The sequence below is a fragment of the Notothenia coriiceps genome, unplaced genomic scaffold, assembly GCF_000735185.1.
Source record: "Notothenia coriiceps isolate Sejong01 unplaced genomic scaffold, NC01 NC01_scaffold00037246, whole genome shotgun sequence".
NCBI lineage: Eukaryota > Metazoa > Chordata > Actinopteri > Perciformes > Nototheniidae > Notothenia > Notothenia coriiceps.
In genome coordinates this window covers 19,597,374-19,614,659 of record NW_011369947.1, presented here as the reverse complement: position 1 = coordinate 19,614,659, position 17,286 = coordinate 19,597,374, and the positions used below count along the sequence as shown (strand labels likewise).

General features: G+C 37.4%; 1 protein-coding gene across 1 annotated transcript in view; it reads right to left on the bottom strand.

Moving 5' to 3' along the window:
• The window catches only part of LOC104966493 (Fanconi anemia group J protein homolog), a 44,103-nt gene that overhangs the window by 11,530 nt on the left and 15,287 nt on the right, over window positions 1–17,286 (bottom strand). The window contains exons 7-11 of the mRNA XM_010795680.1: window positions 16,759–17,202; window positions 16,336–16,403; window positions 15,943–16,021; window positions 15,614–15,820; window positions 14,932–15,074 (exon numbers count right to left, since the gene is read on the bottom strand). Coding sequence (XP_010793982.1) covers window positions 14,932–15,074; window positions 15,614–15,820; window positions 15,943–16,021; window positions 16,336–16,403; window positions 16,759–17,202 — 941 coding nt within the window. The remainder of the gene's footprint in view (window positions 1–14,931; window positions 15,075–15,613; window positions 15,821–15,942; window positions 16,022–16,335; window positions 16,404–16,758; window positions 17,203–17,286) is intronic.

Here is a 17,286-nt window from a genome sequence, read left to right as displayed (position 1 = left end):
CTCTGTCTTCCGGTTGTTGCCTCTTTTGAATGATGAATACACACTACCGCCGCCTGCTGGTAAGGAGAGTTATTGCCACTCACGCATACGCAGTTCATACGTGCTCGGCTCGGATTTGCGGTGTGTTCCAGTGCGCCAAGTCGGCAAATACGCAGGAGAGTCCGGCGACGCAACAGTCGGTGTCGGCTTCGGCGACTTCTCAGGTGACTGGCCGGTGTATCTGGGCCTTTAGCCCCGCAGTCTCCAGTCACCCGAGCCTCGTCGTTCTGATAGCTCCGCCCCTTCGCTCCAACCCCCCTCCCTCCCCCCACATCTACAGGTGAAAATTACTTTTGCTACACATTTATCGCAAGAAGTGTAGCAAAAGTCTCGACCGCAGATTCGTCGATTTATACTGCCACAGAGCAGATTCGTCAAGTTGTAATGACTGATTTGAGAGGTTGTAATAACCAAGTTGCAGTTGTAATGGAAAATATATTTAAAAAATATGTATTTTTCTGCAAGAGGACATTTCATCACTCAGTTCATTTNTAAAAAGCACGACCAATCAAATAACTGGATGGCCTACCTGCCTGTCAACCACGCGCACAGGACCAATGAGGGCACGAGATAAGTTTGTGCACAGATGGAAGGTTGACAGGCAGGTAGGCCATCCAGTTATTTGATTGGTCGTGCTTTTTACAGTACTATGGCTTCCACAGATGACATTTTTGTATGGATTTTTTGTCAAAGCACTTAAGATATTCATTGCTATCGGGATGTTAAGAGCATTCCATGGAATATAACAAAAAGTGTATCTCGAGCCGGTTTCTCAAACTTACCCACCCCACCTTTAATCGGGCAATAGGTCCGAAATGGCCCTGGAAGTGCTTTTTTTTATTATCAGTTTATAGTCACTGTCAGTAAGTTCTTAGTTTATTATTCAAAAAGGAGCTTTTCAGTGGCTATAATTTATGTAAATAGCTATATAATGGAATTTGACTTTGGTAGGAAGCTATACATCAAAAGAGAATAAAATAAAGCTAAAGAATAATGCACTAATCTAAAGGTCTCAATATATTACAATTAATTGTAAGAGGTTAAACGTATCTTTTACATATTTTTCTCTTATAGCCCACACCTACACGCATTTAGTGTTGACTAAATGTATAGTAAAAATGTAGATAATGGCTAACACTTTGAAAAACATCCTTAAAATGTATTGTGTTGCAGTTGGTTGTAGACCAAAAAAAGTGTGAAAGATAGTTTTATGAAGAATGAAACTAGAAACAATCTTGCCATTGGATTTCAAATGAGGCCAAGGTTGTTGAGTCATAAAGTGTGTGTCAGTATTATGGTGGGTGGGGTCAATTGACTATTTTTGCATCACAAATGTGCAAGATATAGTAGCTGATCTAGGTAGTGAATGCTCTCTGAAGCATTGATGAGCATTGATCGTAAAAATCAGAACAGTGGTGTATAACCAGTTACACATAATGGGCATCAAGAGGCTAGTTACACATGTCATCTCTGTTGGCATTTTTCAAAATAAACTCCTCATGGCAACTCTTCACCCAGTGGCACCAAGACCAAAACACAATAGTCTGGCAACAATCTATCTCCACATGTTTATATGGCTAAAGCAGAGCCGTTATAGTAAATGGTTTTAGAACAAATACCCGGCTTACTGATGTTGTTAATGGTTCATCCCAAGGGGCACCGGTGTTGGTTTAAGCTCAGCTCTGCACTGCACTGCTCTTCTATTACAAATGGTGTCTCTGTCCTGGGACCATTGGTTGTCTCATTAACTTGTTTGAAGATTCTTTCATTAACTTTATTGCAGTAAATCTGTTTGGACAGATTGGTAAAACACAAGTGATCAACTGAATGATGACAGTGTCTTGGACAGTGTCTTGGGCAGGCCATGTCTTGTTGTCTCTGGGTAGGCAACTCATTTTAGAGAACTTTGTTCAGATAGCAAATTAGCATAACTTGCTTAAGAAACAGATGTCTCTTTATTGTGGCAGACACATTTGACATCACAGTAAAACCTAGTAACATGCCCAATTGTGAGCCCTTGAAACACTATTCAGTGTTTAATAATATGAGGTGCTTTGCGCAAAGTAGGGAAACAGTGCCCCACCCTGTCCACAATAAGTAAGACAAAAGGGATGACTTAATTCTTTGCAGTGCAGTGTGTCAAGGGCAATAAGGCTAAAAGACTCAAGAAGGAGGTGGACAAAGGCAAAGACAGCATGTCTGCAACACCTTTGTGTCACGGATAAAGGATTATTAGGTTGCCCCTTGATCAGAATACACAGATGCATGCACACAAAAATACAGGCTGCCCTATTAATTGGAGACATAGCTATTATAAACACAACAGGGGTGCGAGGAGCTTTGTCCCACCAAATCTGGGTCATGACAGAAAACCACAAGAACAGAGAATAAAGGAAACTGCAAAAAAAGTGGTTATGGGGGTGGATCCTCGTTTTCTCAGACACTGTCACCTGCTCACCCTCTTTGCACATGGCTGTGTTTGGCTGCAATTTCACACAGCTGGGATGACACTACCTTAAACCTTCTTTTGTGTTTCTGTCAATAATCGTGTTTGCTCTCTCATGATCCTATGGCTTTAGCGGTGGTAAATTATTTGATGCTGCACCTCTACCACCTACATGTCTGATGTATGACTTTTCTGGTACACAGGGATCAACAGAGCAGTTTCTGACATGTCTTATTTCCATTGCTCTCTTTGATCTCTTCATTCTGCGTTCCCATTTTACAATATTTAAGCAAAAATGGCATTACACAACCACAGTATGTGCAGAGAAGAAATGCTTTTGAGTTCATATTAGGATAATACTGACAACATGCAGTGCATTTATACGATAGTCACATGAGGAGTAACTGCTGATGAAATAAGAATGATACATGTATTTGGTTTAACTTGTCCCCACTAAGTTGTATCCTTTCTTCAAGGGTTGAACAAAAACAATTTATTAAATATTTAGAGATTGCAAAAAAATGTTTACAGTCCCTTATTTTAAGGGGCTAAATTGTAACGGGACAAAATAACCTAATCACAAATATAATGTTTATTGTTATACCTTTTTAGATAGTCCCTTACAAGCAATGACTGCCTGAAGTCTAGAACCCATGGACATCAGTAAATTCCTTTGTGATGCTTTGTCAGGGTTTTACTACAGCCGTATTCAGCAGTTTTTTGTGTGGTTCTTTCTGCCACTAGCTTTGTGTTCAGCAGCAAGTATGATCAAACAGGTTGAGATTAGGTGATTGACTGGGCCAATGCATAAAATTCAACCTATTTTACTTAAAAACTCATTGGGTGCCTTCGAAGTATGTTTTGGGTCATTGTAAATTGTTCAATGGTTGGGTATCGTTTAGATTAGGGTTAGCTTAAATCACAGGTATGTTTTGCTTGAATATTCCAGTTCATAAAAGTTCTTGATATAGATTATTTCCCAGGGAAAAACAGGTCACAAGCTTAAAGATCAGAAAAAATGTGACTCGCAGAGATATTTACATAAAAGTTGAGCTAGAGGTTATCCAGGTTACTACTATGAGTTCATAGCAAAAGTCAATATTGGCAGATTAACAACTATCATCCAGTCGGTTGTTATATTAGGGTGTACACCAGACCAGTGTGGAGAGTTTTTGGTTTTGATACAAGCAAGAGTTTATCAGAGAGTACAACAACACGAATTGAACGCAAAGTCCATGCCCTTTTTTCTTCCAGAACTTTAAACTGCATTTTAATTGGTCTCATCAATGGAGTTCTCTCTGTTGTGATGGGCAAGTGCTAAGTTAAATGTTGATAGCTCTGAATCTGGCTGGTTAGTGTATCTCAATGTGTTACTACTTCCAATGACAGGAATTACATTTACCCTCAATTAAAATTATTTCACAGATATCCGATTACATTTTTGTCAAACCACTATCACAGTAGGGAACTGATGGCAAAGATAGAGCAGTGTCATTTCTCACAGGAACAACCTGTGTCCTTTCATAGAAGTAGCTGCACAAACACAAGCGCACACACAAATGCACATTTACTAAGCCAGGCTTTCACTGCACCACAAAAAATAGAAGGCTGTAGGTTTGTTGAGTACATTCAGAGAACATCACCTACAAAGTCAGCTAGGAGGGCAAACATTAAAAGAGATGGAGTTTTGGAACTGAAGAAACAATGCATCAGAAAATCAACTTCAAGTGGCACCTGTTATGAAGCAGGAGGTCCAGGGTGGAGGATTGGAAAGGACAAAGGCTAAGCATTATGCTGCTGTTATAAAGAGCACCGTGAGTTTGTTTGCTTTAGAGGTGTTGTCCGGTTGCCCCAGCGGCTATGTACTGCGGGGGCGCCTGAGGCCTTTGTTTTCTGACACGAACAGGGAGTGTTGAGAGTGAGCTGTGGACACTGAAGCGTGACTGAATTCCTACTACACAGGTAGCACTGGGAGAGTCTCAAGAGGACACCTGCAACATCAGCTCTATGCCTTACAGGATGAATAGTTGTAATAGATAGAAATTCTACTGAAAATGACTTGTGATACAAAATGTTTGTCATGAATATATAATATTTAGCCTCAAATTTAAAAGAACTTGGTGTTAGTGGCAGCATTTTATTCTTGTTAAGACTGGATGGGCTCCAACAAAATCGAGCTGAAACGCTCCTACCATTGTTCTACCAATTAAATGTTGATTACAGTATCTCAACAAACTAAAGTTTATATTTTAAGCAAATGGTTTTGTTGTGCTGTGAGGCATATCTGCCATATTTGGCCAATACAATTGATTTATTGACAAAAGTAATATTTAAGGATCTACTTTTTAAATCTGAACCTATATATACCATCATTTATGCATTTCTAAGAACTTATTATTTACAGCAAAGTTTTGTTTCATATGTGAAGAATTGCAGCAGGTTGCATTTACTAATAGTTATTTTCATCAGTGATATTTTTTTTTTTTTACTATCTAACTCATTTCTCTATACAATATCAGAACATAGTGTAAAAAATGTATTTTATTTTCTCAAACAACAATTTCAATTTTTATTAGAAATGCCATGCTTGATATTTGTCTTTTCAAAAATGTTACAGATATTTTCTGCTAATTCACAACCAGTTAAACAACTTCTTATAGCAGATCCTAATCAATATATATATATATATATATTTTAGTTATTTCAACATTAAAGCGTTAAAGTTTGTGATTAATCTGAATAGCGCTACATTTTGTTTGAATGAAAATGTATTACATTACAAAGTTTGACCCAAACTTCCTCCCGTAAATCCAGCATGGATATTTACATGGGTTATAAGCACAAGCAACATGTATTTTGCTTACTGTAGACCCAAGTACATCAGTAAGCAGTCATTACTACCATGGTTTTATGGCACACCTAATCGATAACAAAGGGCAACTGCAGTTGTTCGCTTTAGGTGTGGTGAAGCAAAAGGAAAGGCATTCTGCCGAAGCATGAGCCTGCCAGCTTTTTAAGTCGCACAGGACTAGTGGACAAGGTAGGCACAGATAGTGCTCGCAATATGATTAAGGGGGATGAAGGGGATAGTTTTTTCTTGATGCTTTAGCTAAGTGTCAAAATGTGTCAGACTTCATGTCAATAATTCAGAAATCATGTTATAATAAAGTTTAAAATAAACTCTGATTTCTCTTACCAGCTTGTCATGCATTTCTGTATTACATCTCCACATATCTCCAACACAAAATAAAAGTTAATACTAGTATTCTAAACTTGTGATTAATCATAATTAATCCAAGATTATTATTTTTGATAAACGATTAAATATGTGCATTAATTTAAACCAATAATTTATTTAAATGCATTATATTAAACAAAATGCATGTCACATGTGAGTTGTTAAACCCTTATGGTATACATTTGTTTTCCAGCGTTCCTCTATATTTATTACCATAATCAGTACAGACGTGATCTAGCAACATTTTAGTCCCAAGGTGACTAATTGAACTGGAATCATTCAATCTAAATCTGTGTTGACAGTGCTAAATTGAGCGTGAGCAGCACGCCACCCAAGTCTACGAGGATAGATGGGAAAGTCAGAGCTCAGCAGCAAGTTGTATTGATGCCTATCGGTCCACACCTTAATGTTAACCTTGTCAACAATAAAAGGGATTAATTCAAACTTCAAACGAAGGGGTAGGCACATTTGTGTGCACACTTAGGAGTTTTTTTTCAACACATTTTAACTCTTTTTGAAGTTGGAGCTTTGCATTCAACCAGCGTTCCATTATACATCGGAAAAGTTACTGAATGCCCTACGCAGAGCACAGAGAAAGTGAAATGAACTTGTTCAAACATAGATGGTTTGGGAAGTGTCATTCCCACGATGAGGTGTGCCAGCGAGCTTTGAAAGAGTGATGAGTCAGGGCAAGCTCTCGATTATGTTGCCACAGAATTAAACACTGAGTGTGTCCTGTTTGATTTCAGGAGCTCCAGTTCTTAAATAGTCTTGTCTTTCAGCACTTACACATTCCACTAAGAGGCAAGGACAAAGAACTTTCCAGTCACTGCTCTGTTGGGATTTTCCTCAATGCTTCGAAAAGACTGTGTTTGGTGAGAATAGGTGTTAGATCATTGGAATGGGAAATATATCATGTGTTTTAAGAGTTACAACCATAGAGGGTCACTTCTGTGTCCATCCCAACTTGTCTGGGCTGTTTTATTTTGTATTATACAATGAAAAAAGTTACATTTATGAGGGGTTTTGCATTCATTAGCAAACCTCTTGGAACTGCGGCATGTTTTGACTCACAATGTCCCAACACTTAAAATATTTACACAAGTCTGGACCACCAACATCACTGTGCTTTAACCCCTCCCATTTCTCAACACATTACCTTGGATATTTGTAGGGCCTAAACTCAAACTGAGCTTTCTGACAGCTTTTAATACTTCACCTTTCTCTCTCACTTTGTCAAAAGAAAAGGCAATCAATCATTTCAAGCAGAGAAAAGCAAAGCATTAAGCGGGAGATGAGTGAGAAGTAACATGTTTGATGTGCTGAAATATTTGCAGAAGGATTCCCAAAAGTAGGACTGCTAAAGCATTTCTATGGGAGTTTCCCCACATTTGCCAAATGTAAGCAAAAACTCCACCCTGGGATCATAAATGTAATACAAACATTTGTATTATTCATCTTTATCCAGATGTAATGGAACCCTACTGATAGACACTTTATTATGTTTTTTTTCCCCCATGCAAAACTCTTTTTTTCATCAGTGCAAATGTCATTTATTTCTAAAAAAGTGATGTATTTATTGACCTGCAGGGTCCTGTATTGTATGTCCTAAATTCACACATACTGTACCCTTCAGAAACTTGCGTTCCCACCTATCTCAGAATATTTAAAACTTTTTGTAGAACAATTTGAACCTGGCTGGTGCAAATTCTATCTGTTAGCAGTGTTGTCATCACAAATGAGACCTTTAGGGACCTGGTAATTTATTATCCAATGGCAGGTGGAAGAAGCCTAAAAGTGTTTTCAATTGACCACACCATTCTGTGCTCAACATCAGGAAAACTACATAAAGCCTTTATGTTCTAACAATTCAGTATGTCTTGGAAGAGACAGCTCCTTTTCTTTTTGCATCATAACAGGCTAATGAAGCGCAAATGAGAAGCAAATGTTTCCCAGGACATATTTACGAGACACCATCCTTTAAGGTAAAGCAAACGACAGTATGCAGTTCAGTAAAACATATGGCAACTTAGAGAAGGTAGGCAATTAAAAAAGGTTTCATGCAAAGGTCTACTAATCAAACTGTCAGGTCGAAGAGCTGTCCGGCTGTAGTATGGTTATATTGCGAGGATCTCATGTAATTTAGAAATCGTATGAACTAAAAAGGAAGATGGATTGTCTAGTTGAAATACAACTTCTTTATTTTCAAAACAAATGAGCTGAAATCCTCTTTATCCTTTTGTGAATTACTCACATGTTGAAATCTAAGAAGAACCCTTTAATCTAACGACATACCATCTTAATGTTATGTAAAGAATGTATTTTGTAGCTGACACTTTTTGCTAAACTTTGTTATAGAAAATAGCAAAGTCATGCACTGTTTTTTTAAATAAATATTTTAGACAGAATTTTCCTCCCCTACGGTTATTAGGGTCTTACCCCTTTGGCAAGGGCACCATCGCTCAATACTGGGCTTACTCCACTCCAAGATGTTTGGGTCTTAGAAATACAACAAATGTATAACTTTTTTTCCTATTAGTGTGGACGTTTTTCAGCCAGACTTTTCTCCAGTGCTTGCTCAGCGCTAAAACAATATATGGAGATGGGTCAGCTTGTTAATGTGCTGATATTAATGTTATTATGTTAGATATACAATTCTAGCCTGGTTAACTTTTAGGTTTGAGAATGGCATTTCATCCCTGTCTTTGCCAACATGCTAATTGCTGCAGAAGGTCACAATCACAACAACAGCTAACATAACAGCCAATAACCAAGAACCACAGAAATAGGAACTATCACAGCTACAGCCTTGGTAATGGCCACAGAAGTATTCCTAACCAAAGCAAGGTGTGTGACAATTTGCGCTGTTGTTGCAGCCACACATAGTGCCTGGTCTTCTTTATGAAAAAGGACAGCAGTTAGGGTTTGCTCAAATGTCTACCATAAGATGCCTACATTAATCTAGCAGGGACATTTCTTGTTTTTGCTGTCAGGAGCAACAGCAAAAGTAGCTTGACATTGTTGACAGTGCTACCAAACCTTTTCAGGAAGAGGTCCCTGTGGCATAATTGGTCTACACATCTTGAGAATTTAATACTGTAGATTGCTGTACCTTTCCTGTTAACGAGCAGTATATTTTTTCTCTTTGTTTGATCTGTGAGGATGTCCTACGGCACAGTGGTGTTTTGAGCTAAATACAAACCTGATAATTATCATCCTAATTTCTCATGTCAGTATGTAAAAAATTGCTAGTAAACACAAAACACAAAGCTGAAGCTGATGGGAATATTATAATTTTTGGAGGGGTATTTGTGTTCCATAAACCAAAGTATTGGTCAAAAAAAAAAAAAAATACTTTCTACTTTTGTTGTTATTTTTGCTTTACTTGCTTGTAAGTGCTTTGAGCACCAGGAAAAGCGCTTTATAAATGTAATGTACTATTATTATGATATGTTTTATATTATTGTCATGTTGTAACAAGAGAAGGTAGAAACCCTGTATACGTGGACCAGTTTTTCTTCAAATAAACTGATCCCACCTTTTGGATTGGGACAACTTAAAAGACATCTGCGCTATCCTCTCCTGCTTTAAAGGTAAGAAATGCACACTGCCACACTCACACTTAGGTAGGGCCACACCTCATTCCTGATATCAAAATCCTTCGGGATCGCTTAAACAGATTTAGCGGGTCGTCTGAATTGAAACAGCAGTTAATTGAACCTGGTTCTTCAGGAGTTACTAGAGGTGAGACCTTGTTGACGTTGCTGGATCTGAGCCAAGCAGTACATAGACTCAATAACTTCTGTTAGGTCAATTAGTAGGTCTGATTAATTTGCCGGAATAAATTATGAGGCCTATCAATCCCAAGACTACATAGATGCTAGATACATCCTATTAGAAGTTCAAATGTATTGATTGCGAAAGCTACTCCAAAATCAATGAGGAGTAACAGAAAACAAAATGGAGCTGAATAACTATTTTAGGCATATGCTATGCCAATCAAAACGAGCAAAATAAATATTGAAATATTGACGAATTGCCAAAAACCAAAGCATAGATTCATACATGAAAGCATACTCTCCTAACAAACATATAACTTTAGAAAAATATGAGCAAACTCATAAATGTACAAAAATATGTACAACTAGACAAAAGCTGCTGCAAAACTTAAAAAGAAGACTACACAAAGTTAGTAGTTTAATGGATCAAAGTTTCTTATCTCTGTCAATGTTCGACCATACACAGGGTGAGGCTGCATAAATGGCTGACTGCCAGTACTTAATGATCTCCTGCTGAGACCTTACTACTACATTCACAACTCAAAAGGCTGACAAATGGTTGCCACAATCACACTTATAGCATTAACCAGCTTATGGTGTAAGCACACTAAGATGAGCCCAAACAACGGATGTCTATACCAAGATAAATCAACTTATAAAACCACATAGGCAGATTAGGTGTCTAATTCCACTGACCCTCTGAAATAAATCTGGGTTTATTACCCAAAGAGCCTCCAAACCTATGACTCAAGCCAAGTTTTAACAGCTGCTCAAGCAGACAGATTGCTAAAGACCCTCAACCACCAGATGATCCGGTCAAGCAATCCTTACCAGGCTACATACGGTTAAATAAATCTATTTCATTAGCTATGCACCACATTGGCCAAATCTGTTTATTTCCACTTATAGTGATTTGCCATTAAAGAACATTCTAATGTAAGACAAAAAGTGTATGGTTAATTTAACGAAGAGTTGAATTGAGAACATTTTAAATTCTAATCTAATTACACATCTCCACACAACATCCACTTGCTTGTCTCATATGTAATTACATATACAGCAGACATGCTTTAATTTGTTTTAACAATGCCTCAAGTATTTTACCTTCATTTTACACCTAATGGTTTTTCATCATTGATACTTAGCAGTCAAACTAAAGATCCATGTTAAATATGATATTATCTACAAACTACAAGAGGCTAAAGAAAGTAGTGCTAGTTAACATGAATACTTAACTAGCACCGTGGGCAAGGAGAGAAATGCTAGAATGTGGAAAATGAAGGATAGTAAATTAGATAAAATGTTTACGTGTATATATAGTGTATAATTAATATGCATTTGTTTTATTTTACTGAATACATTTGTAATGTTATTTGTTGGCATTGTAACGTAAAAAAAGTTAAAGTTCATACATTCATAAGTTATCTGATACAAAACTGGCATATTTATATAAACATAATTTCACATCAGAGGATAAGATAAACATGTTTCTGTTCAAATGTAACTACTGAATAGTATTCAATTTGTGCTGCAAATAAATCACTCGGATGAAAATAATTACCTTTAATGGCCACTGGGGCATGAAGATTGCCTTTTATTAAAGGTCACTATATCAGAGCTTGCAAGCCTCAAACATGTGCTGTAACAAAGCATTTTAAAACATAAGGTGACTGTGTGTCATCCTCATCTGAACAGTTCATAAATGTTAGGTCTTAAAGCGGTAACTGTATATAGATATGCAATAAAGTAATTTAAATTTGAAAGCAGGTGGTAGGAGGATGAGAAGTGATATGTTTTGGCACAGATGACAAAAGTAATAAGTGGTTGTGGGGGCTGGTTTGCCATTGTTGTTACAACAATGACAAATTGAGATTAACAGGTCAAAAAGACAGTGGTCGATAATGCCAGTTAAGTTGTTGTGAGTGTGTCATGCCCCAGGGCAAGAGTGTTGGAGTGTTGCAGACTGGAGTTTGGGTGTCTGGTGATTGCACCCAGACAGACTCCAAAGCTTTACATGCAATATGGTGTCTGTCATATTTTTTGGTTGAACAGCAGGAACTCAAAATGCATCATGCGAATGTCCGAAGAACTGTGAAGGGTGGACCAAAGTGAGTCCTAAAGCCCTTTCGGCATAGGGGGGGCAGAGACGGTGGGCTTAGTCAGATTCAAACTGTGGTCCAGATGGCCAAAATGTTGGGGCTATTTCACAAACAAGTCTATCATCTAAACTTAATGTCAGATGGGAGTACTTAATAGTAAGTCATCCCTGCCTGTGGCCAACAAACTCCTGCCAGGCACTCTGAGTCAATAGACTGGACATTTCACCATCAGAGGCCAACCCCTTTTAAAGTGGACAATTCAGCATTAATATGGTATTAATGCTAATACCCCACTGTATATATTGTAGTATACAAGTTGTATTTTGTAGAACGATGTGCACATTTTTACTTTAACTTCTTATGTCTGTATACATTTTTTTCAACATTTTTTATTCAATTTTATTGGACATTTTACTTTGACTTCTTATGTTACATAGGCATATTTATTGAATTGTATTTAATATTTTTGTATTTATCCTCTATTTTATTAAAAAAAAAAAACTATTCCCCTGTGAAAATGACATTATGCAGATTATGATTTACTGACATTTTAAATTTCAACACAACAAAATGCAGAAAATCTGGCCTTGGGCAATGTTTAAAGGTCCCATGTCATGCTTTTCCGGTTATTACCCGTCCCCTTGTGTGTTATGAAGGTTTTCATGCATGTAAACGGTCTGCAGAGTCAAAACCCTCAAAGTACACCCTGTAGCGAGTAAAACTCTAACACAGAAAATACCTCCCCAAAACGCCTTGTTGGAGATACGTCACTTTCCATTTATTCTTCCGGGTACCGCATGATGTCATGCGTTACCCGGAACCAAATGGACCAATCCGTGGAGCCGTTACGTTCGCGGAGCCGTTACGTTAAGCCCCCGCTGATTGGTCCAAATTGACCAATCCACGGACTTCCTCACACAAACACTCAGTGCAGGCAGCTCTGCTGATCTCTCCTTCCTGGCTGCAGGCTGATAACAGAAAGTTGGGATCGCGGCGAAATTCTCTCTGCAGACCCATTCTCACAGCGTTTATCAACCTTTTTCTTACTCAATATCAAGCCACACTTATTGTTTTTACTTCGGCTGTGACTTTGTGTGTGCTCAGGGTGAGTTTGGCTGTGTTTCGCTGTCGCTAAACAAGGAAACCACACCTCCACGGAGCTCAGCGCGATTCACAACATCCCGACCAATCAGAGCACACTGTGCTCACAGGGAGGGTGGGGGCTGGAGCTATTGGAGCTAGAACGAGCCGTTAAAGGCAGAGAGTGAAATTCAGTGAGTACACGTAGTTTACAGAGATGCTGTATGAGAAACCAAAGTGATTTTGGAAAATTGCACAATATAAATCTATTCTAGTAGACCTCAACAATGGAATTATGATCAGTGGAAATGGCCATGACATGGGACCTTTAAGTAAGATGCTTGATCTGACTAAAGTGCCTAATGATGAATTAGACTGGGACTGTAACCTCTGTAGCTCTATTTTTTTTTTATGTTTCTTGTGACTCATGTCACTAAATCTGAGCAATATCCTAGTCTTCAAGTGATTTTGCTTATTTTAAGCCAATGGTCTTCAATCCTTAATTTACGTTTTAATTGGCAATAGTTTGCTTTGTATTTGTAACAGATGCTTGTCACAGTTGCTGGGTACATCATTTGAATAATTGTCAAAGTGTGACATATGACAGTATATATACACGCTATAATCTGTCAACAATTCACGTACCTGTCAATCACTGCAGATTACTGTAAATTAAATGGATGGAAATGAATGACATTGAAACTATATAAAACAAATGACTTTCATTATTTTAAATGTTTTCTCTGTATGTATTTTACAGCAAATCCCACTAATCAACAAAAAAGCTAATCTTGGTTTAAAGATTAGTTCTATAATAGTTTTGTAAAAAAAAATATGGATTTATTTGTAGGTCATTTGAGGAAAAATACAATAAAAAATAACTACAATTCTGGATGTTCTTAAGTTAGCCACTTTGTATATCTATCTTCATTTAGTCAAATGGATAACAACAAACTGCATTTGTGGTAATCTGGTTCATAACATCAACCAGGAAATGTTTTATTTCTTTCATCCAAAAGCAAAAAGATTAGACCAAGATGAACTCAGATTTGAAAGTACATAAAGTTTGGAAAGTTACAGTTTTATCAGTCAAACGAGGTTAATCTTTTTAATCTGACAGTTAACAGTGATAAGCTCAACAGTCTTTGACATTTAAACATCTGCTGGAGCAAAATGACAATATAGTTACTACTGGATAGTCCTGGCAACTGTAACAGTTGCCTTTTGTGCAAACATTAGTGACAGTTGAACAGTCATAGAGAAAATAAATTAACCAACAACCTCAATGATAAGGTATTCAATAGCAAATAAATTATTAAACAAGTAAACTCAATTAAAAACAACAATTATATATACAAAATATATAGCAGCATGTCAAAATGAACTAGAGATTTTCATTATATATAAATGTTTGTGAAAAAGCATCAATAAAAGACTGCGCCTCTACTATACTACCATCTTATTAAATTAACTCTGATAGTGTGAACATAATCCCTCCTGTTTATTTATAAGCAGACACAAAACAATTTATGTTTTTGAACATTTAATTGTAATGAGAAAATAATCAAATGCTCAATCATATTGATTAAATCATAAACTTCCATAAATCTGACTGACGATTGCCACGTGCCTTTATGAATACACTAGCAAAGAATCCTCTCCTGTCTTTAAAGCACATAAAAAAAAAAAAGAAGCAACTTAAAGGTCTACAAATCAATGGAGCTATAACACTTTGCAGAGGCAATTAAAGAAGCTGTGACATGTTGTACTCCGCCTTTGTTTGATACTAAGTCGGATTATGGAGGGGTGGGAGTGGTTATTGATTGAAATATGCCTCCTGGCACAGCATGTTCTAGGTACAAGTGACAAACAACAAATCAGGCGCTAATCCTGCCATGATAAAAGTTGCTGCAGGATATTGTTACTGTAAAATACTGTACAAGACTGGGCTTTTGCAATTTCTTAGCAATCATCATCTGTCATGTCAGCAACACATTCAAATGTGAGTCTTGCTGTGACTACTTGCTTTGTATCAATTGTCATTTATTTAGAAAAAACCTTGTGTACTTAGTAGGGCCTCGTTTTAGACATTTAAAATCCTTTTCAGAAATCTACGCAAACTACAACTGGGAAAAGATGAACTATCGAACCTCACTGTAAGACTTTTCATTTTAAAGAACAAAGCTGGTGATACTTTATATTTTTCTTACATTGGACATTTTAACATGTATTCACATTCATTAAATGTACCTGATCTTGAGCCATGTCACGAGGGCAGTGGATATCTGCTGCGATTAAAGCTCCTGACAGCACTAGGCTTTGGGACAAACAGCCTTTGCACTGAAGAAATCTGGTTACAGAGCCCTTCTCAGTATTCCAGATGGCATTATACGCTGCAGGAATGAGAAGCAGGGCGAAAGCATGTCACTTTATTGACTTGAGAGAGAAAATGTGCCATAAAAGGATCAAAGTTAAAGGTTAACATGTTAATATGAATGCTAAATTCTGTTTGGGATGAGAAAAGGGACTCATCTTTCCCAATCTACTGCTACATTTAAATAATCATAATTTAGCATGAGATGATACAAAACACAGACCTACATTTAAAAAAAAAAAGAGCAGTCACAACCTTGTGCATTTACCAAATGTGAGTACTTGTTATTTTATCAAAGTTACCCCCCTGGCAAAAAGATTTAAAACTTCATTTTGTATGTATAATGCTATTGAGGACCAGTCCCTAACAAACTCATCAAGAGTTCCTCTTAATATATATGATCTAGTAAATTGGAAATCAAGCTTTTTAAACCATGCTAAAATAATTTGTAAGAATTTTTAATCATCATGTACTTTTAGCAATGATTACTCCGATATATACTGCGGAGAACCCTATTTACTTCTTCAATAATGTTTATTACACCATATGGCAACCCACCAGTTAAAGTCTTATCACAGTAGGGTTGGAGAGCAGTCCTTAGGGCCTTCAATGATGGGACACTTTGGACTACTAGCAGTGAGTTGTCTGAAAGTGATTGCTGATTTGTTGCACACTGGCAGAGACGGGGTGTTTTTCCAGAACTAAATCTGTCGTTTCTCAGAAAACCTAAATGTTCAGATTCACAAACAGCACGTCGTAGTGCACCTGAAAAATAAAGTCACAACTGTGAAGATTAAATCAATACCAAATAACATTGGAGAAATAGTTTGACTTGATTTAGCTGTAGTAAACACATTGAAACATTACAGGGTTTTCTCAGGAACTACCATGTGCCACAGGAAGTAGTTCCTTCTCACATATAGAACAGTAGAGTCCCAGAGAGCAGGGCTTGTGGTCTTTGGCTCTCTGAAAGCAGAACAAAAAAGGTATTATCGGGCTTCTTTAATGTTTCAATTATTATGTCCACACCTCTAAATATACTTCATATGCTGTATTGTTTTTCATTTTCATCTGTATCTCTGGTAAACCGTTTAATTCTGACACTGTGTTGACCGAGGTTGTGGAACATTACCATCGTCCGTGTTATCTACAAATGCTTCTTAGTGCAGCACATTGATAAACAGAATCCAACACTACATGACATGTACAGCAGCACTGTACACTGATAGGAAATAGTATATCCATTCACTATGAAATGCTGAACAAAAAGCCATACTTACATGTATTTTTGGAAAGGTCTTTGTAAATCTCCTGCTCTTCTGCTTGCAAGATCTCTGTACTTTTATAGCTTGGTTGAAAAAAAATAAGGTAAAATAAGTATCTGGTACAGCATGTGATGTTTGTAGTAGCTTTTAAAAGAAAATGTATATGTTCATGTTTTCATGAAGGAGATTTCAAGTTAAAAAATCACTATGGAGCACTTTGAACCTTCACTAATCTTTCTAATACTTTGGGTCAAGATGTATTGCAGTTCTTTAACTTTTATTTGACCTACTTTGCAAACCCAAATTGGTCCCTTTTGTAAACAATTTTGCTAATGCATCGTAACACACTGTGTTCAACCTTCTTGATCAATATTGACATGTTTATGCATAGGTTGTTCAAAATGTACATCCTTGGATTTAAAGAGATTAGGACCATACCTTTTGGTTTGGTTGGCTCACTTCCTGTGCATTGCTCAGCTGGACGAGTAGCACTACATCCAGCTGCTTGAGCTTCTTTTATAATCTTCATGTCTTCTTGTTGGGGGGTCACAATGTCGAACTCAGTCCATGTGGAACTACCAGGTGTAATAGGTACTTTTTTGAGAGTTTTGTTCTCCCTAACACCCAAAAAGGACTTTCCTGACTCAGAAATGCAGCCATCATCCTGAGCCTCTGGCAAAAAATGATCCTGATAAGAGCTCTCTTTAACCTTCTCTTTCTTTGAGCGGTACCCTCTGACGGGTTTGGCTCTGAATGTTCTGCTCTTCAAACCCCCAATCACCACCTTTACCTCCTGATCTGTCCTGACCTTGTTAGTCCTCCTCTGGCTGCTTCTGGTCCCAATCTGCTGAAGACTGGCACTCCCTACACTCTTGGCTCCACCTGTGAATTAACATTAAGTCACATTTTTAGCAAATAGATACTGTACATCTGGTAGTTATGGACTGGGAAATTATCGAAAATAGA